Below are 20,923 nucleotides of genomic sequence, written 5' to 3' on the forward strand. Positions count from 1 at the left end.
TCTGTAGAACTGCGAAATTATCATATGTCCTGGATCTCTGTTAAACTTTTTTTCTTCTAGTCAGAAGGAGAAAAGAGAAAACTATGTTTCATGGTGTTTCTCTTCAGATATTTTAGTTGAAATGGAACAAAAATTTAAGGAAATTTTTAGTGTAGTTAGTGACCTTAGAATATGTCATTTTGGAATCACAGTCAAGGTCACATGGTACCTGCTGCTCTTATAATTATGAACATGTCATCTCAGCTGTTTCTCAGATTGATACACACACACACAGAACTCTCACAGAAATCAGTCTATTCTACAAAATAATTTCAATTTGATGGAAGTCATTTTAATCTTTATTAAATGAAAGGCTACTCCACATAAATTCTAGGACTCTGATTCCTAAACATAAGTAGACTGGATTTTATTTACAATTCTCAAGGTTTCTTCTTAGAGAGGAAAACAAAATGAAGTAGTATTCTGCTTTCTTTTTGTAGGCAATAGGTTGGAAAAATTTGAAGGCACTAGTCTTTTATGTCCTCCATTCAGGAAGCCTTTAGTCAATTAGTAATAACCTACTATCTTCACAAAGTTGTGCTACAAAATGAGAAAAAGCTAAATATAGCATTATACAATCCTATAAAGAATAAAGAGTGGAAATATTTAGATATAGTTTTTGTTGTTATATGATGATGGTGGTCGTGGTATTAGTCGTGGTGCTATTGTGGGCAATGGCGGTGGTGGTGGTGATAATACTGGTATTTTTATCTTGGTAGTAGTGATGATGATAATGATGATTTTGATGATGAGGATGGTGATGATTATCATAATGATTCAACATCTTAATCTAAGCCTTATGTCTACAGTAATTCCACTAAAGTACTTTATTTGAAGTTCTCCATGAATGATGTTTTCTCCTCTTTTCATGACTTTGTGGAGACTATCTCTCAATCTTGGCACTCACTCCATCCTCTCCTCTACCTCTTAAAATCCTAAGCTTTCCTCAGTGGGAGAAACTTAATGAAGGTAATTATGATACTCCAAGAACCATTTATGCATAGTTTCTCAGAGTTCATGACTAGCAATCCTATTGGTAGTTTCTAGGGGTTTAAAAATTATTATTATCACATCACAAAACTTGAGAGAGAGGAGTTAGAAATCCCCGAATTAACCAGATGCCTATTAATAACATAGCAAAGTATGAAAAACATCACTGTTTTGTTCATATTCCCAATTGAATATAACCTAACATTGTGGGAGTAATATTGGCATGCTTCCTTACCTCTCAATATAGATAGGTCTCCCTCAAATCATATGTTATCTCTTCTAACATATTTGCATATTTAGAAAACAGATGAGTTGAGAGATATTTGCAAAGTATCTCACTAATGTTGTGAATTTTGCTTCCACCAAATTTAAATTCCCTATTTCCTTCTCCATTTCAGTGAGTTATTTATCTTAGACTCAGATTATCTGGTTTGTTTAAAATATTCAAAGTAAATTTTGTTTTATTTATCAATAATTTTCAGATCCTTAGGAGTTCAAGATATAGCATCATTAATAATAAAATTTAGAAGTTAATAATAAAATTTGTAGATCATCTGGTTTAGTCTCCTTCTTTCAGGTAGGTATGGCCTTATGGTCATATTACAGATGAGGCAACTCAGAGAGATTTTGATTTGCCCAAATTCTTACTGTTAAAATAGTTCAAAGGGAGGAATGGAAGCATTATCTTCTTTTATCACAATATTCTTTTAACTATATTATGCTGCTATTGAAATTCTCCAACAATCAAAATGAAGCCCAGAAACACAAAGTATACTCAATCTGGCTCAGAACCCACTATTTGTACGTGAAATTATTTAAAACATTTAGAAACTTTATTCTATTCTTAAAGTTGTCAAGAGTAACCTCCCTTTGTAACCTATTTTTGTAGTTCATTTTTTCCCATCTATTGGTCCAAGTCTATTTCATATCAAACTGACATCTTTCCAACTTTAAGTTCTTTCTTCTTTTGTGCCTCCTCTCAAACCCACAAAGATGTATTTCAAAATATCAACTCATAACCTAGATTAGGAAAATTATAGGTCTAGAAGTAGCTGAGTCCCCAAAAGGGCATCTTCTCTGTCCCCATCATTCTATAATGGACAAAATAGAGACCCAGAATGGTTAAGTGATTTAGTATAGTAACACAGGGGAAATATCTGAACCTATGGTACATTCCTCCCAAATCCAGGTTCTTTCCATTGTATCTTAATGTCTTTGAATAGTGGATTTTTTTTTGCCTTTGTCAAAATCTTACTTTATTCAGTCTACTTATCAGAATGGAAGTTACAAGATGACATTATTTTCTTTTTAAGGCCAGGTTGAGTGTTCCTGAGAGTTAGTCCTCTCTCATAAACTCAACATTATCAATCAAATAACATTAATTTCCTCCTTACTGTCAACGTGGGGGCTCCCTGATTTGGGGGGAAATCTATTTTGCATTACTTTAGGCCTCTCTTTGCAACCCCAGGACTTTAAAGTGAACGATACTTATTAAGTGCCTAATAAAATATTTGCTGGCTTTCTAACTGGCACATATCATGATGCTATATACTTCCATGCAGAAAACAATAAAAAAAATGAGGAAAGGACCCCCTATGTCATGCTTCAAATGGATAGCAAAGGGATCCTGGAACATAGGAAGATAGAGTTTTGGGGAGGGGGAAATAAAGAAACTCTGAATGCTCTAAGTCAGAAGCTGCATTGAGAAGCACCAAAATGTTCTTTTCCTTTCCCAAAGACAGGATGCCATTAAATTATTTTGAATTTGAAATCCATCACAGGTACTTAGGTACCAAAGAAGCCCCAGGATGAAAAACAGGACAATGGGGAGAGACCCACTGATTTTGAAATTTTGCTTACAGTTTAATGGAATTATTGTGATTTCAAACTGGCTTCTTTGAGGCTTGTATAAGAAGTTGATTTTTATATGTGAGGGGTATGGAAATTCTTGAGAACAGAAACATATGAGGTAAATGTAATCTGATCCTTGATCCAAATGTTATTGGCAATTTTTTGCAATGTCCTCATTTTGTTAGTACATTTCCAGTAGTCACAGGATAAAAGGAGGTTAACTTCATTCATTCATTGATTTATCCATTTATTTATTTATTTATTTATTCATTCATTCATTTATTTGTTTATTTATTTATTTATTTGTTTGTTTATTTGTTTGTTTGTTTTGTTAGGGCCCTTACCTTCTGTCTTAGATTCATTCTAAGGCAAAAGAGTGATAAGGACTAGGCAATGGAAGTTAAGTGACTTGCCCAGGGTCACACAGCTAGGTCTGAGCCAGATTTGAACGGAGGACCTCCCATCTCTAGGTCTAACTCTCAATCCATTGAGCCACACAGCTGGCCCCAAGGAGGTTAACTTTAAAGATACTTAGTTGATGTGATTTAACTCAAAGGGATGCCAGATTAGGTGATACCCACTTTAAAAGTCAGTGCACCCTATTCCCTAGTACAAAGAAGCAGCCAGTCATTCTTGTTATTGTAGTGAGCTCCTAATAGTAGTAATTGAACATCAACTACATATTTCAGGCCATTTACAATGGGAAATTATCTGTACTTAACCTGTCCTGTGGGATTATGGCATGCTTCTTTGTCTGGCTGGGATCAAATGTGATATTTAAAAGATGCTATAGATCCATGCAACAATCCCACTAAATCAGAAGCCTGAAACACTCATGGTTAGTGATCCCATTTCACAAATATAAGTGAAAACTACACAGACTAGTAGCAGGGCTGGAGGAAGGAGAAGGGGAGAGAGTGGGCTTTACCATCAGCCTGGGTACAGCATTATTCCTCTAGACATGACCTTAAGATATAAATGATTTCTGATGCTGCTTCTCCTAATTACTGAATTCTGTGAAATTGCAGCCATTTCACTTTGTTGTTATTTTACTCCCTCAGGTAGCTTAAAATATTGCCTTCCTCACCTGTGTCATGACAGTTCCAGCAACAGAAGTGATAAGAAAAAATGGTGAAAAAGACTACTCTTTATTGTTTTATTGATGTTTATTTTTTCTATCCCAATCCTTTCATGATACAGACTCTACAACAGGCACAGTTAAACATTCTTTCTTAACATACCAAATTGCCACCACATCCCCCCCAAAAAGGAAAATTAAGCAAATTGAAGCAAAACTAACCAGTATAGTAACTTCATCTGACACTGTCCCCTTGATACTGAGATAATGGAGGTATACCTCATTATCTGTTCTTTGGGTCCAAGACTGATTAGTGCTTTCTTCATCAGCAGTTTTTTTGGGAATCTTTTACTTTATTTTTCCCTCTTATCATGTATTTTATCCTCTGTGTGTATGTGTTTTCACACACACATAAATATACATACATATATAAGATTTTTTTTTTACTATTTCTCATTCTTTAAAACATATACACAAATAAACAAAATGTACCCAATTGGAATCAAAAGTCTTAGTGACTTACTAATAATAACTGATTTATATAGAAAAGCTTTGTTATTCATTCACAATTAAATGACATAGCCAGTTTCAAGAACCAGGATGAAAGCAGACTGTGGTAATTATTCATCTAAAAAAAAGCCCAATTTGGACTGACCCCTTTCTCTAATGATGGCCTTCTCTGGAATTCCACCACTGTGAGCATCCCAAATGCCACATCATGACAATAATGAAACATAAAAGTTTGAAACATGAGTTCAATAATTAGATTTAACCCCAGACTTCCATAGGAATTCTATTAAAAATAATGTTTTGTCTTTTATCTTCTTGTTACTGGAGAAGTCTTTCAGAGATACTTTGAACCTTCCAAATTCTGTCCCACCACTTTATATTGCTACATCTTGGAAACATTCAATTCATTGCTACTATGGTCTTATATGGGCTTTTTCCATACTGCCACCAGTGCTTTAACCATCATAACTATTCTGCCTCCACTAGAACTTTGAATTCTGATCTTGGTATGGCCCAGGTATGATAGTTGAGTCATGCTTTATCTTGCCTAGAACTGGGCCTCCACATCACTTCCCAATCATCTCTATATCATTCTCATACACATATACTGACCCACTTTTCTAGTGCACCTTTATGTTTCTTTCTCTTATTAGAAACTAAAGGAAGATCTTCCTTGCTTATATTTGTATTCCAAGTGCTTAACACAGTGCGTAGCTCACAGCAAACACTTAATAAATATTTTATTTCTATTACATGTGTTTACCTGAATCCTCAATATATTTTGAAAAAGGTGAAAACAAAACAGCTTAAAATTAACATCAAGAGAAACCTTTATGGGTAATAAAAGTCACAGAAGGATATAGATAATAAAAGGAGAATTTGGATAGTATTGAATATCAAAGAACAGAGATAGCATTCCTTTCCCCACCTTGGTTATGGTGTGAGGTTTACAGGAAATATTGTATGTATCTGAAACTCTGAGATATTAAATATTCCAATTGAAAAATCATTTTCATTCTTGTCCAGAACTTTAACTAGGGAGGAACTATTGGGACTTTTTGTCAGATTTCAAAACATTGAGGTTTATATCAGCATTGATGCAGGGTGTATTTTCTTCCCTATCCCTATCCTCTTGGTACCAATCATAGAAATAGTATCATGGGATCTTTTTTTCCTTCTATTAAAATCTAGAGATCTGATGACTGGAGGCAGTAATGACGAACCTTTTAGAGACTAAGTGCCTAAACTGCATCCCTCATACCACATGTGTGCCTCCCTCTTATACCAGACAGGGGAAAGAGAAAACACTCCCATTAGGCTGCTAGGCAGAGGGGCAGGTGATGTGTGAAATGTCTTCAGGTGCAATGGAGAGGAGGAGGGGAGCAGCACCCCTTTGGCACAGGTGCCATAGGTTCTCCTACAGCCTTAAGGCATGTTTTCTTCACTTGGTCATTGTATGGCTATACCAGATCCCTACCCATCAACCAAGACCACCCTCAGTGATCATTTCTTTAGCAATATAGAAACCTCGTTAAATTTCCTTCTCCTGATTCAAAATCCAGAAGACACAAATGCTCTCTTATTCCTACTCAAAAACCCCACTTACTCCTTACCCTAGGTTGAAAAATCATCAAGGATGACTATACTTTGAGATACCTCTACAGTTTGTAGATATTCAGGATTTCATAAATGAGATATTTCCCATAATTTTCCAGGCCTTACTGGTATCTTTTCCAATGCTCAGAATCACTTATTTAATTCTTTACTTTCATTGCTTCCTCTTTTTCTTTTCACTATATGCATTGTTCAACAAACTACTTCACTTGTTTTTGTCTTATATAATTATTTTTCTCTTTACTTATAATCATGAATTTCAATTTAAAATACAGGAGTTGTAAAATGAAGGAGCTGAATTAGATTGTTTCTAATATTGCTTTCATTTCTAATATTTTAGATGAAATAGCATATGTGAAATAGCTTTTAAGAAGGACAAAAATCACTAAAGAATATAAAATAGAATATAGAATGGTTCATTTAATTCTACTCTATCAAAGAAGGTCTTGGAAATGAGAAATCCCTGCTTTGAAAGGGTTTTATTTTTTAAGATTTAGAAACTATAAACAAATAAATAGATAAAATTAGCATTTACATATTCTAGCTAAATCTTATAACACTGTTAATTTTCATTTAAAAATTTAGTTATTGTTACTAATCTAATCTTCCATTATGATGAAACCTGAGTAGTACAAGGCACAAATGTGAAAACTATGAGATAATATCTTCTAATTAAAAAAATAATTCAAATTAAATGGTAGTAAAGACTAATATGCCTCGGGATATACTAGATAATCTCTAAGGTTCCTTCCAAATCCAGAGTATCAATTTCCTTCTTTTTTTTAATATTGGACACATTAATGAGCCTGAAATTTAAGAATGCCCTTAGCAACCAAACTTGGTGAATTTAGACATTACATTTTTAAATCTATAAGCCAAAATAGTTATAGAAAAATTAAACACGTACTTTTTAGCAAAATTATAAGATCCTCTTCGATTTTTTCATTGCATAATAAATTTCCACATACAGAAGAAAGGAAATAAAAAGTAATATGTATTTAAATATATTGTCTTGTCAATCGACAAGTTTTTCTTCAAGTGAATCTTGCTATATCTTTTTTTGTTATTGTTTTTATGATTCTTTCAATAACCTAAGCTATTAAGTGGATAGAATACTGGACTTAGGAGCTGGGAAAACCTGAATTAAAATATAAACGCCTATATTTATTAATTGTTTGGCCATGTATATATCACTTAACCTGTCTTACGCTAATTTTCTCATCTGTAGAATTGGAGTAATAATAGATGTTACCTCACAGGGAGTTGTAAAAAATGACAAAATCATTTTGTAAATCTTAGTCTTCCATTAATGTTATAAATTCTTATTTTATTGTTTTGAGTGCATTTTCATTATTATCATTAAACTTCTTATGAGTTCTAGATCTTAGTTTCTTCTGAATACCTGACTGAATTTAACCATGGGCTAGGAATATTTGAGTAGAGCTGTGCTATGGGAACAAAATGTCTTGTAGGTGTTTGGAATAAAGGAATCAGTATGGTATTTTGGAAAATGTTCTGGTTTTAAAGACACCAAAACTAGATTTGAACTCTATTGTTGTTCAGTCATTTCAATCATGTCCAACTCTTCATGACCCCATTTATGATTTTCCCTGCAAAGATACTGGAGTGATTATCATTTCCTTCCCCAGCTCATTTTAATATTGAGGAAACTGGGGTTTATTGACTTTCCCAGGGTCACACAACTGATAATTGCCTGACACTGGATTTGAACTCAGGTTTTTCCTGATTCTAGGCCAAGCACTCTATCCATTGTACCAACTAGATGCCCATTTGAAGTCTTTATCTTCCACTTACTAACTTACTAACCTTGTGATGCTTGGTAGATCATTCTTTATCTGTAGACCTTATATTACTCACTTCTAAAATAGGAAGAATTTGATCTAGACCATATCTAAATTCCCTTAAAACTCTCAATCCAAGATCCCATAATTCTGCAGATAAAAGTCACAAGAACTGAAGAGGATGATGTTACTCTTCCTATTGCCCTATCATCAGCCCCACATTGGTAACACTGTTAAAAAATCTGGCTCTGGGGAAGCTGGGTAGCTCAGTGGATTGAGAGTCAGGCCTAGAGACAGGAGGTCCTAGGTTCAAATCCGGTCTCAGACACTTCTCAGCTGTGTGACCCTGGGCAAGTCACTTGACCCCCCTTGCCCACCCTTACCACTCTTCCACCTTGGAGCCAATACGCAGAAGTTAAGGGTTTAAAGAAAAAATCTGGCTCAATGTCCCTCCAGGTAATGTAGCAGAAAACAAGCAGTTAATAAAAGTTCATATTTTCTGACTGTCATTCTCATGGCAGTCCCTTAATCCTCATCTTTTTGTGTTTGTGATGAAAGGTAATTCTCCTGCCAAGTAAACATCTGTTATGTGCAGAACCATCCCTAGAGTCCAAATAATCTGTTCTATTGCCCTGGGCCTTGAGCTTTGGGAGGTTCTCACATTGCTAACAGCTGGACAGCAGCTCAGGGAGGCAGCTGGTAGGGGAGAAGGAGACAATTCATCCAGCTGGTTCCAGAAAAGACCTGAAAGTCATGCTAATTTCATCAGCCCAGGAATATTAGATAGCACTTCCTCCTCTACTCTCACTAAGGTATCAGGTACTTTACCCTCTTCTAAAAAATCTCTTGTCATTTTTTCCACCCAATGATTTCTTGTAGGTTCATTTTAAACCAATTTCATATGTTTTGATGACTGTGAGTATAGAGTTGATCAACCAAGACTGAAAGGCTAAACATAAATGTACTAGATCCCAATGGATCCATGATGATAAGAAAAACAAAGAGGGAGATCCAGGAGAATTTTCTGATTGTTTTACATGTGTATATGTACATATATGCATGCATGCCTCTTTTTGAGTTGTAAATAAAAACAAATTGGATTTTACTTTGGTTAAAAGAAGTACTCAATTTGGGCAAAATGTTGGAGACAGCCAATACTCTGCTTAATTGGAGCCTCATATTTGATCTCTGCCTGAAGGTGCATGTAGACTGAAAGAAAATCCCTTTATAAGGAAAGAAAATGGCAAATATGGATAATCTGTCAGAAAACTGGGGAAAGACAAAAATGGGCAAAAAGCTAGAGGTACTATTATCATAGCATAATGTTCTCAGTATGATACAAATGAATCAATGAGTGAGTGAGTGAATCATCACAGCAAATTGATTCTTTAAAAACAAAATGCAGAAAATCTCATTTAACTGGAACCTTTTCTATTTAATATACTGATTAGCAAAATAAATGCAGATATACTAGTCTAACATAATTGACTGATTTTATACATTTATACCTTTTCGTCCATAAGTAATATCTGTGTTTATGAATGCCAAGACAAGATTTAATATTCCCAAAGGTAAAAGCACAATACACTTTATGAATCTACTATTCAGCAACTGCAAGCACTGAATTAAAAAATAATTTCATACTAGAGACTAAGTAAAATCAACCACATTCATCAACACTTCCACTGTAGTATAGTAGAGTCTCGTTTTCACCAAGATTTCTCTTGTCTTCTTCAGGAACAAAGTCTATGGCTACACCTTTTTTTTTCTAAACTAACTAACTAAGTTTTTTTCTAAACTAAACTAACTCTACCAATTCTTTAAATATATTTTCAGAATTGGTAGGTAGGATGTAATTTATAATCAAAGATGTTTGAACCTGGCTTCTTAACTGATTTTTTTTTTCCTATCTTACCTCCTAAAATTTTAGAAGGAGGCAAATCACAATTAAATGACAAGCTCAATTCAAGGTTTAGAAAAGAAAGACCATTCTTTAGTGGTTCTGAGTCTCAACCAATTTACCTAGATAATCCTCAATATCTTTTCCATCTACATAATGCTATAGAAAGAAATGTGATGTTCAGAATGCTGATACTGAAGCCCTAATAGCAGGTTTACACAATCACATAAATGAAGAATTTTAGAGTTAGAGTGGACTTAAAAGATCACCTTGTATAACTATGTAAAATCACAAGTAATTTGTATAAGAAATGGTTTTCTAGTTCTTTTTTTTCTTTTTAAAAAATATCCTATTAAGTAGAAAAGCACCATTTCTTGAATGACATGACACTAATTATTATATTTACTACTCACAGTATGTGGAGAGAAAAATGTAAATTTAGGCTTGATATAAAGAAAAACTTCAAAACATTTAAACTTTCAAATACTGCAATGGACCCTATTAGGATAAAATTATTGACTATTCATTGGAGGTCTTTAAGCAAAGGCTACTAGAAAACGTGTAAAATATATTTTTTGGAGGACACATGATAATGTCTGTATTGGTTAGACAGGATCGTCCCAAAGGTAATTTTCAAATGTGAGATACTGTGATTCTATGCTTAAAATGTCATAAAAATATTGTCAATATAATCGACTAAAAAGCAAGATCTTTGGGCCTTTAAGTTCACAAATGCAGAAGCACTCAGAAGTCCTCATTCCCAGAAGATTCTGATTGGCACAGGTTTTTATGTATGATTGCTCTTGTTAAAAATAAGAAACTGTATTTGTCCCCAACACCAATAGGCTTTCTAAAAAAGAATTTTCTCAATAGTTATTGCCTAGCTCAATATAAAAATCCAGATAATCATTATCGGTCAATTAATTATTCCCCAATTGACAAGTGGTCAAAGGATATGAACAAGCAGTTCTCAGATGATGAATTTAAAACTATCTATAGTCACATAAAAAAATCCTCCCAATCACTATTAATTAGAGAAATGCAAATTAAAATAACTCTGAGGTACCACTTCACAACTATAAAACTGGCTAATATGACAGAAAAGGAAAATAAAAAAATTTTGGAGGCAATGAGGGAAAATTGGGACGCTAATATACTGTTAGTGGAGCTGTGAAATGATATAGCTGTCTGGAGAGCAATTTGGAACCATGCCCAAAGGACTGTCAAACTATGCATATCCTTTGACCCAGCAATAAGCTGAACAAGTTGCGGCAAATGATTATAATGGAATACTATTATGTCCTAAGAAATTAGCAAGACTATCACAAAACAACAATAACAACAAAAACCCACAGTGACAGCAAAAATCTATGACGCTAGACTGTTAATGATTCAACTATTACCAACAATGCAAGGATCCAGGACAATCATGTTGAAAAACACTATTGGAACTGATGGTGTCGATGTAGATTGAAGCATTATATTTTTCTTTTTATTTGCTCATTACTTTTCTCTAATAATAGTCCTATGTGTCTTCTTTTACAACATGACAAACATAGAAATATGTATTACATGATAGCACCTGTACTATTCAACCTATTTCATATTTTCTGCCATTTTAGGGTGCAGGTAGAGTTAGAAGGGCTGGAGAGAACAGTGATCACAAAATATCAGAAAATGATTATTAAAACTGTATTGACATGTAACCTGAAAAATTTATAAAAAATTTAAAACATCAATTAAATAGGTAGTTGTGAAGTGCCTGCCAATCCAATCCAAAGAAGTATCTGTTCTCTTAACAAGTTTATAAAATGCTTGAGAAAAGAAATCTTACATTCGTGAAATAATTAGGAAACAATGTTGTCGAACAACTAAGCTGAATTGTGTATTATTTTACTATTTGTTTAGCTTTGGAAAAAATCATTTAATGTCCTTTTTCCTCACCCATGTAATGAAGAGATTTTATTATATGGCCCTATCTCTAAATATTTTGCCTCCATGATTCCCTAACCTGTGGCTAAATGTGCCAATGGTGGTAATCCCTTCAATGAAGGGAGAGATCACTGTAAGCTAGAATAGTCGGAAAAGGTTTAATGGAAGGAATAAGATTTTATCCATGGTTTGATAAATTGCTAAATCTTAGGCTTGCTAAGAAGGAGAAAAATATCTCGAAAAATTCATGAGCATAAAAATGTAAGTGAGACTGAGTTTGGTGAGAGAAGAAAGTAATATAGAGAGGCATCTTCTCTCATCTTTTCTTTAGAGCCTAGGCAAGCGTTGGCAAAGATTTTTGAGTTCACATGCCCAGAGAGCAACTTCAAGATGTCTGTGAGCACCTGGAGGAAGCACTTGTTTTGGGTGGCTGGACAGAGGGGTATGTGGGGTATGCAAGAAATGTCCTAGAGCACTGAGAAGAGGAGGAAGGAAACTGCCAATACTTTGCCGAAGCTGGACTTGGCCCTAGGGAATCCTTGGGATATGTCCTCTTGTTTAAATCTATTTGTGGCAGCAGGATGGAAGGCTTAGGCTTTGCTTAAGAATAGGAAATTATTTAAAGATTAGACATTTAATCCATTGTAGGATATTTAAAGGACTGGTTAAAAAGCATCTGTGTTAATAGAAGGAAAAAGACAGTGACAAGAGTTTGAGAAAGTACAATGAAAATTAAAGAGAAAAGTGGCTTCCACTGTGGGGAACAGTTTGATTGTCATAATATGGATTAGTGAGGGTCTCTGGAAGATTAGATTCAAGCTTTGAGATAGACTAGGAATTAGGAAGGATACCTGAACCTAGCTCAGCAACTGGAAACAAACAAATCTGTGTGTTTACTTCAAAGTACATCTTGTCATGGAGGGAATGGCCATGCCAATTAAGAATGATTTGGTCCAAGATTACATACGGTTAGGCTATATACTATCAGAGACAGGGTTCGAACCCAGTTTTCCCTGATTCTAAAGGTAGTTCTAGTTATATAGAATTTTTTTCTAGGATGTAGTTACCAGAAAAAAAATTATTTAGAAAACAAATTAATAGGCCATTTATACTGAAAGAGTGGCAAGCCTCACATCCTTTTGGAAATTTGTATTCCTTAAGTGATAGCACCACCTTCCCAACACCAAAAAGAAAATTTCTTGCATGTTATTTTCATGTGCCAAGATTTGCAGGGCTTGCATTGGGTTAAAAAAATCCTTACAAGAGCTCAGCATGACAATAGTACTATTAAGAAAGATATCAAATCATACATGGATAGTTAAGAGATCATCTTCATTTCAAAAGAGTTTCCTCTACATAGTTTCAACTTTATATAATGTTTTATATTTAATAAAGCACTTTGCTAAAAACAATCATCTAAAGTAGATAAAATAAGCATTATTCCTGCTTAACAGATAAGGAAATAAGCTTATAGAAGATCTGTGATCACACTGCCTGGGAATGGTAGAACCCTTCTAACTTCATTGGTCATAGTACCTTTATACTTTCTTTTATACTATCATTAGTGTCTCTATGGTTTAATTATTAGCAATATTTATTGAGTTTTATAAAGTGGACAAAAAGCCTTTTAGATAGACTTAAGGAGAAAAAGAACATAAAAAGGTATCTATTTGCAAAACAATTTAGAGGTGATTGGCTACTTCAGAGAATGAGCTCTTATATTTGTGTGTATTTGTGTTGATCTATATAAACAACATATGTGTGTTTATACATATATATATCTGCAAACTTCACAGGGCTTTACACAGAGTAGGCATTCAATAAATATTTATTGAATTAATACATGAATGATTCTTTTAAATATATTTATTGCTCCCTTAGTGCATATAAAGTATTATTTAATTCACAGAAAAATCAATTTATGTCTCACTTTCTACAATAAATTTTTTGTGTTAAGTAAAAGATACTTTACAGAAGACATCCAAAGCTCTTGCCATTAAGGAAACTGAAAATTAAATTCAGCTTTAGGAGTTTCATGATTGTAGTATTGCATATATTTCTTCTGGCCACAATTCAAGAGAAGTCCATAAAAAGGATATGCATATATATACATATATATATATAAATACATATCTTTCTTTCTCTCCATCTATCTATTTATCTATCTCTGTATGTGTGTGTATGTGTGTATACATACACACACACACACACACACATATATATATATGAGGGGTTTTATTAAAGGAAAGTAAAAAAATAGAAAAATGAAGTCTGAGAAAACAGATATTCTATAAAATCATAACTGTTGACATGTAAGCTATATTTGAATATGTTCATCAAATAATGGTATTCTAGATCTAGGGGAGCCTCTTTAAACAGATGGGATAGTTTTAAAAAAATTATCTATTTCTCTCTCTCTCTCTCTCTCTTTTTTGGCCTAATAATTTCCTACTTGTAGCATAATAGTGCCTAGGTTTGATACTGGGGGACATTTAGCCAAACACTCTATTTTATAGATAAAGAACTAAGGTCTAGAGCAGTGATGGGCAACCTTTTGAGCTTGTGTCAAAATTTGCCAAAAAAACGAGCATAACTTGGGTGGTGTGTCGCTTCAAGAAAAAAAAACATAATTTTGCAATATTTATAGCTTAAATAATAAAAATGTACAAATGTAATATATAACTGTGTTTAATGAACTAAAATAGGCAAATTAATATAGATAGAATTGTCATCTATAGTGCGCAGTGTCTACACTACAATACGACAGAAGTTTCATCCTCAGCATGAGGCTCCATACTTCTCTGTATGTGGCTGCAAGCAGTCGTGTGTCATTGAAAATGGTTACTGTGTGCCAGTGCTGACATGTGTGTCATAGTTTGCCATCACTGGTCTAGAGAATAAACTGTTTACCTGTGAACCAATAGCCAATAAATATCTGAGAAGGAATTTGAATGCATGATTTCCTGATTTGGAATTTCACATTTTGTTTGTTTTCTGTATAACTGTCAGGTTCCCAGTTTTAATTTCAGATTAAATCATTAATTACTTCAAAGCACGTACTCTCTCTCATTTACCTTTGTCCATGAGGGGTGATTAACATGTTTGTCACTTTTAATTGAGTATCTTGTAACTTTTTCTCCAACCATTTGGGGGGAGGGGGATCAAGGAGAACAACTGTGCCTTTCAACAATCCATTCCATAGTACCAATTATAAGACCCAGGCTATTATGACAAGCCATTGTTCTGATGCAAGGCACTTAAAACATGAGATTCCAGCCCTAATATTCACATTACCAACCAAAAGGGAGAAAAAATATTTTTTTACTTAAAAAAATATAAAAAAAATCACTGGAAAATGTATCATTCATTCCATGTTGCCGTTATGTTTAAAAAGTGTTTTGTCAGCATCTAGGTCATTGAAACAATGTGCTTACTTTGGATACTTTCCATCACTCCCTAGCCTGCCTCAGACCACAGAAAATGTATTTCTGTCAGAGACCACCTCAGTGACCTTCCTCCCCATTTATAAAAGTTTCAAGCAAGTCACATGCAAGCTGATTTGCAATATATCTTGCCTTCTCCATTCCTGTGAGTGATCGAGCTACTAATGATACACACACAAAGGTTATCTGAATTCAAAATAGCAAGAGTTTCAAAAGTACTAAATCAACTGACACCCAGACAAGGGCATGCGTTTGTTTAGGGGTGAGAAAAATAGATGCCATAGATATGGATCCTCTACCCCCTGCTCAAACACTTCAGGAATGAAACAATAAACCTCACAATATGCTCTGCTTGGGCTTAACATTGATTTGTTGTGGCTAAAAATTTCTCTCCAAATATTAAGATAGACAGGAGAGTACAGCTTAGGCTTGACACTGTGCCCTGTGGAAGCTCCACTTAGTGAAAACCTTCAATAGAGCCTCTTTAAAACACTGCCAAATATTGAATGAGGTTTGGTACTGCTGGAGTCTTCCTTCTTCTGTCTCTTGGATATGGCTGAAGTCAGCTATACATCAACATGATAAATAGGCAAGGTATAATAGAAGGAACACTGGTCTTGGAGGCTTAATATTTATTCCCTGTGTCACTATGAACAGATCCCATTACCCCTCTGTCTCAGTTTCCTCATTTGCAAAATGAGTTTGATGATTCCGTGTAATTGCCAGATTCCACAGGTAATGATGATAATTGTGATGCTATAACAGGGTTCATAAGATGATTCTTGTTAGGATATCTTATCAAAGAATCTTGTAGCACTGTAGTCTATAATAGTGGTCACTGATGTTGGGGCTTACAAGTTCCCCACTCTGATATGGTCATCATCATTTAAAGAAGGTTTAATTTAACAATTACTTGGGCACCTGCAACACTCGCTTGTGAGAAACCATAGGGAATATTTTCTCCGTCTAGGACATTTATCTTCTGCTTCCCAGATCACTTCCTGTCTATAACAGGCATCCATCCATATCTGGCTTATTTGCTTTGTAAGAGTAACATTTGAATAAAATTCATCTTCTCCTTTTTTATTTTGAGGAGCACTAGATGAATTCATACTCTTCATCATAAACCTCATTATACTTTCTTCCCTTCAGACTCACCCTTCTTGCAGAGTTCTCTGTTACTGTGAAATGCTATATCATCTTTTCAGGCACTTAAATTCAAAACTTCTCTGTCATCTTGAACTCACTCACACTTAGCTCACATAAAGAATCTGTTGCCAAATCTGCTAATTTCTATCTCCACATCTTTCATATGCAAGCTTTTCATTTTATTTACATAGTGATCACAGGTCTTCTCTTTTGGATCTTTATCCTTTGTCACACTATGTTTCTCACTTTGACTTCTACTGATCACCACTACTACTAAGATAATGTAGTTATGACATACGTTGTCTACTTCTAGGATTACTAAGGAAGATCTATATATGTTCTCTAAACACTCCCTCTTCACCAGATGCATGAGTAGTCCCTGAAATTCTTCACTTAGAAATTCATTACTTTGACTCAATATATGATGTTTAAAATTAAAATCTAATCCAAAGAATGGTCACGGTTAATCCATATCAGCCAGACAAACTGTATTCTCAAGAGTATATAATTAGGAGAATATGGCATCATAAACTCACTAAATTCTCAGGTGGGGATAAACTTTGGGAGATAAAAGACCAAGGGAGTACCACCAAGAATGGAACATTATACAGAAATGGAAATGTTATGTGCTCATGATAAACTTTGAAAACTTCTCTGTTTATGACTTTCTCGCCACACCTCATCCTTTCCTTGTTACTTTCTCATATTGAGAATCAACATAAAATAATGGTTAGAGAGCTGGTCTTGAAGCCAGGAAGATCTGAATTCAAATGCTACCTCTGACACATATAAGATGTAACAACTATAGAAGTCACAATTTAGCCATTCTCTACACAGTGCTTTAAGACTAAATTTCAGAAAAGGTGCTAACCTGCATTGGCAGAGGAAATTTCCTCCCCAGGGAATTCTCTATGCTAGCAGTTCCCAATTTTTTTTTGTCTCAGGATACTTTTCAATTGTTATTATTTTAGTTATTTTTTTACATTTATTTATTTATTTTGAGCTCCAAATTCTCCCCCTCTTTCCCTCTAGCCACCTTACCCACTGAGAAGGCAAGTAATAAAATGTATTTTTAATGGATTATGTAAATATATAAATATATATTTATTACACATATGTAATAAATATATAAAATATATTATTTAATGGGTAATAAAATACCCATTAAACATGTAAAGTCATGAAAACATATTTAAAAATTAGTCATGTTCCCCACCAAAAATAAAGAAAAATAAAATGAAAAAAATCAATCTGCATTCAGAGTTTTTACTCTGGAATGTTCTCCCTCTGGAGTGCATAGGATTTTTCATCATGATTTTTTTGGAATGACCATAGATCATTGTATTGATCAGTGTAATTAAGCATTTCATAGTTTATCATTATATTTCTGTTAGTATGTATTATTATGTTCTCCTGGTTCTGCTCATTTCATTTTGCATCATCTCATCTATCTCATCTAAGTTTTCACAGGTTTTGTTTTTTTTTTCCCAAATACATTCTGCTACATCAGTTCTCAAGGTGTATAGTATTCCACCATAATTATATATCATACTTGGTCAGCTATTCCCCAATTAATAGATATTTTCTCAATTTCCATATTTTTCCCACCACGAAAAGAACTGCTATAAATATTTTTGTACAAATGGGTCCCTTACCTTTTTTTTCTGAGCCCTGGAGGACAATGCCCCAAATGGATTTGTTTATCTGGGGTACATATATTGATATTTACCATACTGGAAATTAAATATCTTTGTATTATTATAAAAATGTTACTGAACTTGAGGTAAACCTAAAAGTATTTCAGAAGCTCCCAAAGATTTCAGGATCATACTTTAATAATCATTGCCTTTTACCAATGAAATCACAAATCTAGTTCATAGTCCTAATCTTCTAACCAAGACCTAATCATCTTGTATGACTGACAGTTTTTCTCATTTATTTATTAACTTAGATTTTCCAGTCAAACTACCAGACCTAAAGTCTAATATTCTCGAAGGCAATAAGAGTTCTTCGAGTTATTTACTATTTCTCTGCATCCAAGCATAGGTTATAACATAGTATCATAAATATGTGTTTATCTGACCAGGTTTAGTAATAGGTCAGGGAAGGGAACCACAAATTAGGCAAGTCAGACTGCCTCCATGAGGTGTTTGAAAGATGCTTAAAATGTAGATGAACTGAAAAGACATTTTGCCTGAAGTGCGAGTGAAAACAGAAGTAGGAGAAGCAGCAGTACTAAATGACTAAATTGGAGAACTGTGTTATTAATAAGACAAGAGGTTTTTGTCTGTGAATTGTGAGAAACCACATCAACTCTCTGATGGGATAAGACTATAGAGGGCAGATTATTTTATTTGTTCTCACTTTCTATACAGGGGAATGAGAAATACTCTTCTTTCACTGTGCAAATCAATGGGATTAATGGTTTAATTTCAAGTTTTCTCGAAGCATATAGGCAACTTGAAAAAATCTTTGGCCTTTCATCCAAGAGCTATGCCTAGAGCATTAAAAAAAATGCATGACAGAAATGGACTAGAAGAATACCATTTTGATGAACCTAGTTCCCAATACCTTTCCCAGATTGTCTTTGATCAGTATCTATCTGATTCTTCATTGCTAATTATAAACTTATTCTTTTCATGTAAACTCATCCCAGAAACACAATTTAATTTCTCCACCATCTCCTCTCTTCTCCTCTCTTCTCCTCTATGCTCTCTTCCTCTCCTCTTCCCTCCCCTCTCTTCTTCTATTTTTCTCTCCTTTCTTCTCTCTTTTTTTCAGGTGGCACAGCATCAAGACAGAAAGGATTCCTAGGATGCATTCGTTCCTTACATTTAAATGGGCAGAAACTTGATCTTGAAGAGAAGGCCTTGGTCACACCTGGAGTCAAGCCTGGATGCCCTGGGCACTGCAGCAGTTATGGAAACTTTTGTCACAATGGAGGGAAGTGTGTGGAGAAGTATAACGGATACCTCTGTGACTGTACCAACTCCCCATATGAAGGTCCCTTTTGTAAAAAAGGTAGGCTTCATTCTTATAAATGATAAGGAGTGAGCATGCAGCGGTACAGAACTCATTGGGCCAAAATCACAACACATATTCCATAACCCTACCAAATTAGTTGTGCGGCCATTGGCAGCACTTAATCTTTCTGTGCCTTCATTTATTCAGTTGATACATAAACATAAATTAGTTGAATAAAGCATTTTATGAGGAAATAGATAATCAAATTCAGGATGTTAACATCTGCCTATGATTTCACATAATTTTGACACAATACAATTTTAAAAGATGAGTGCAATATATATAAGTAATAAGAATACTATTGTTACTATTTCTTTTCTTTTTAGTTTTCTTTTTTTAAGTTTCTGAGTCACGCAGAACATCTCATTGAATATCATTTTTATGGCCTATTATTTTTATTTGTTAAATATCTAAAATGACACTTACAAGACAACAAAATCTAGCTTACAGAACTAAACTGTGTGATTTTTAGTACCAGTTTCTACAATCTTAAATATGCAGTTAGTTGTATTGGAGAGATTTTTTTAAGACCTAAATGGGAGCTTGGAAAAAAAATTAGCCTGAATTTAGTATTTTACAAAATAGAGAAACCCAGAGAAGTTGTAATTACCTTAATCACACAGATGAACCAAGATCAGAAGCCTGCCCTGAACTCTGATGCTATGCTCTGATGCTCTGTCCATCACCCTCAATTCTATTGAGGAAGGGGAAAGGAGAACTATCTTATACTACTCCTAAATTTAGGCCCCAAGAATTCAGGATTTTTCATTACTTGTTGTACAAAGACTGGCTTACAATTTATCTTTGTATTATCTTTAAGATAATTGCATTGACAAAAAAAAATGAGCTTTATGGATAAAGGATAAACCAGAATTCAAGGGTATTGATTAAGTGACATAAAGAGCAACTATTTTAATCACTTGAAAGCACAATTTATATGCAAACATTTCATATGCTAATTACAACTCTGTTCCTCAAAGCAGAGCCCCCAAGGACTCTACTAAACAAATACTTTATTAACCTAACTCCTGTAACTCTTTGAACTTGAAAGTAATAAAATTGCTTCTATTTAACAATACTTTATAATTTATTCCACTGCTGAGAGGCAGCAGGAAGAGAGAACAGGCCAAGAAGCCAGGAAACATGGGCTGAAATCTAGTCTTGGATACATATGAGCTGTGTCACCCTAGGCAAGTCTCTTAACCTCTCAATAACCTAACCTAAGGGTATGAAGCTGAATTAGAATGGATAGGAACTAAACTGTACATAAGGAATCCAGGGAAATCCCAAACCAACTGAAAAATCACCTGCTAACATTGCTTATTATTATATTATTTTTGCTTACTTTGTAAACTCTTTCCCATATTTATATTAATGTATTAATTTTTAAAACTCTTACTTATGTCCCCAAACAGAAGAACATTAAGTAGGAAGGCAATTGAAGTTAACTTGCCCAGGGTCACACAACTAAGAAAGAACTGAGGCCACATTGAACCCAGAACCTTGTGTATGGTTTTCAGGCCACTGAGTCACCTAGCTGCCTCTCCAACCTCAATCACATTTTAAACTGGTTCTGTCTGTAGGGATTGCT

General features: G+C 34.2%; 1 protein-coding gene across 1 annotated transcript in view; it reads left to right on the forward strand.

Moving 5' to 3' along the window:
* CNTNAP5 (contactin associated protein family member 5) overlaps positions 1-20,923 on the forward strand; it is an 845,810-nt gene that overhangs the window by 718,155 nt on the left and 106,732 nt on the right. Inside the window, exon 18 of the mRNA XM_044669143.1 lies at positions 19,090-19,329. Within this exon, the coding sequence (XP_044525078.1) occupies positions 19,090-19,329 (240 nt within the window). The remainder of the gene's footprint in view (positions 1-19,089; positions 19,330-20,923) is intronic.

This window comes from Gracilinanus agilis, chromosome 3 (assembly GCF_016433145.1).
Source record: "Gracilinanus agilis isolate LMUSP501 chromosome 3, AgileGrace, whole genome shotgun sequence".
NCBI lineage: Eukaryota > Metazoa > Chordata > Mammalia > Didelphimorphia > Didelphidae > Gracilinanus > Gracilinanus agilis.